Here is a 3,071-nt window from a genome sequence, read left to right on the forward strand (position 1 = left end):
CCTTAGTGCCAATTGGGCATCGTTTAAATGCCACGGCCTACCTGAGCATTGTTTCTGACCATGTCCATCCCTTTATGGCCACCATGTACCCATCCTCTGATGGCTACTTCCAGCAGGATAATGCACCATGTCACAAAGCTCGAATCATTTCAAATTGGTTTCTTGAACATGACAATGAGTTCACTGTACTAAAATGGCCCCCACAGTCACCAGATCTCAACCCAATAGAGCATCTTTGGGATGTGGTGGAACGGGAGCTTCGTGCCCTGGATGTGCATCCCACAAAACTCCATCAACTGCAAGATGCTATCCTATCGATATGGGCCAACATTTCTAAGGAATGCTTTCAGCACCTTGTTGAATCAATGCCACGTAGAATTAAGGCAGTTCTGAAGGCGAAAGGGGGTCAAACACAGTATTAGTATGGTGTTCCTAATAATCCTTTAGGTGAGTGTATGTCAGGACAGGTGAAAACTTCTACAGTGATTGGGCTCTTGTGTAGAGAGGGGGCTCTATTGCGCCCCCTCCTAATTTTCATCGAAGCAGCCCCTAGATGTATAGCATACTCTGCTTTACCTAGATATATGAAATTTGGGAAACTGATGTTTTGTCTCTAAACTCGGCCTGTCATATTTTGAATTTGGGCACTCATAAATGGTGCAGGGTAAATGTAGGACATTATGTAGTAAATAAGGAGTTATTTAGAATACTTTATTTAATGTATGAATCCAATCTAATTACAGAGCACACTATGGCCACACCCCTGGAAGATGTCGGTAAACAGGTCAGTAAAATTTAATCACCTCAACACTCTCCTTTTGTCTGTTGCTCCTCCCCTCAACATTAGCCCTCCCGATTCAGTCATGCTAATGCTCAAACACATGAGATGTAGTGGTTTTAGATGATAATTTTACTTGCATTCAATTTACACCTAGTCACCACCCACAAAGATGGGGAAATGAATCAATTAATTAAGATTAATTGATTCAGTCTAATATATATATAAAAAAATTACATAGATAACATTAAAATATAAAATATTACATAGATAACATTAAAATATAAAATATTACATAGATAACATTATCCTATAATGTTTTGCTACATAAAATATACTAAACTATCAGTTTTGAACTCTGATTAATAATAAAATTAATAACTACAAACAGAATTACCATATAATAGCTAGTACATCTTTAAAGGTTTTGGAGTTCTGAATAGTAGAGTTTGGCAGCATTCAATCTAAAGAACAAAGACTACACGGCACAGGAAACAAGGAGATATCCAGCTACAGGAAGTGACCGGAGAAGAGGTGGGATGGATGGATGGTTTGATTTCCGGTCAGGGCAGGGGTATCCAGGTGGCCCTTAGGCAAGGTCCTTAATGCTACTTGCTTACCTCAGGCATGAGGTAGGCAAGTACAATAGCCATACCGGCTCGGACGTCGCCCGGGTCAACAAGGTCTGTGTCAGGTGCTAGGAAACCATGGCAACCTCATGACAAATGGACTACTGGAACAAGACATTCATGGACTAGAGCAGAAAATATGGATCTGATGCAGGGGCGGCTGTGGCTCAGGAGGTAGAGCGGGTTGGCTGTTAATCGGAAGGTCGGCTACATGTCGAAGTGTCCTTGGGCAAGATACTGAACCCCCAGTTGCCTCTGGTGGCTGTTCCGCCAGTGTATGGATGTGTGTAAATGTTAGTTTCTGTGTGAGCACTTAGGCTCAGTGTATGAATGCAGATGTAGTATAAAAGCGCTTTGAGTGGTCGAAAAGACTAGAAAGGCGCTATACAAATAAGGAGCATTTATATTTACATGCAATGCTACTATGCAAGCAATCCCGAAACAAGGGAGAAGCAGAATCCAGGAGAATAAACTGGAAGGTCTTCACCGAACCATCCACCTAAGGTAGTTGAGAATGACCTGTGGGACTTCAAGATCCAGACTGAAGATCAACAAACAGCTGAAGAAGGCTGCAGTGATAGATGTGGCAATCCCAAACAACAGCAACATCAAGAAGAAGAACACGAGAAGCTTGAGAAATACCAAGGGCTGAAAGAGGAGCTAGAAAAGATGTGGAAAGTAAGAGCAACAGTGGTGCCAGTGGTAATCGGAGCACTGGGGGCTGTGACCCCCCAAACTGGGAGAGTGGCTACAGCAGATTCCAGGTAAAACATCAGAGATCTCTGTCCAGAAAAGTGCAGTCCTAGGAACAGCTAAGATACTGCGCAGAACCCTCAAACTCCCAGGCGCAAACTCTGGTAGAGGACCCGAGGGGTAACTTCCTTTTTACGCATTTCTGAAATTTTGTCCAATGTTTTGTGTGTAGAAGTCACTCTGTATTTTTGTGTGCATGATTTTACACATCACAAATGTAAAAATACATATTTGTAGAAAGTGAAATATTTGCGGATTGTTTTCTGTGGGTCACAAATATTAAAGTCCAATAAAATCTTCCATATCTTGTTGTTGACCAGGATTGAAGTACACCAAACTGTGATGACCAAAACAATGGTAAACACTGCAGCTAATGTTTTGCAGCTGATTTTCCATCCATTTTCCATCTGTCAGATTGTCTGTAGGACAAGGCATCAAAGGGGAAAGCTTTAAACTGGAATATATGGACCCACGTGTCTGTCTCAGCTCCCCGGACAGCAGTTGGTATCGTCCACATTACCTGGGATGGTCCTAAACGCAGGGGATAATGCCTCTATTTTCTCTATAGGTCTGGATGTTTTGGAGTTGTGCTGATGTAGGATCAGGAAAATGCTGCTCTAAACTTATATATATATATAATATATATAAAGTTAGATCCCGAGTGTTCAGGAGGTACTAGACCAGCTCTCCGTCTTAAAGGGTCCGATCCTCTAGGCCTATGGGTTGTACTCTCTTAGGTATAACGAAGAGATTCGCCTAGCTTCTAACCGTCTTCTTACGAACGCCTATCCTGCTTACTCTGAAATGGCACCTGACTGAATAGCCCTAGAGCCAAATACCACCCCAGCCACGCCTGTTAACTCTCTTGTCATTGATCAGTGCACTTGGTATAGTTGCTAGGATTGTATTTA

At 42.2% G+C, this 3,071-nt stretch overlaps 1 protein-coding gene across 1 annotated transcript in view; it reads left to right on the plus strand.

The window, feature by feature from the left end:
• Positions 1 to 3,071, plus strand: part of mettl22 (methyltransferase 22, Kin17 lysine) — a 38,814-nt gene that overhangs the window by 8,412 nt on the left and 27,331 nt on the right. Inside the window, exons 5-6 of the mRNA XM_046030153.1 lie at positions 744 to 784; positions 2,647 to 2,728. Coding sequence (XP_045886109.1) covers positions 744 to 784; positions 2,647 to 2,728 — 123 coding nt within the window. The remainder of the gene's footprint in view (positions 1 to 743; positions 785 to 2,646; positions 2,729 to 3,071) is intronic.

The sequence above is a fragment of the Micropterus dolomieu genome, linkage group LG02 (genome assembly GCF_021292245.1).
Source record: "Micropterus dolomieu isolate WLL.071019.BEF.003 ecotype Adirondacks linkage group LG02, ASM2129224v1, whole genome shotgun sequence".
NCBI classification, from domain to species: domain Eukaryota; kingdom Metazoa; phylum Chordata; class Actinopteri; order Centrarchiformes; family Centrarchidae; genus Micropterus; species Micropterus dolomieu.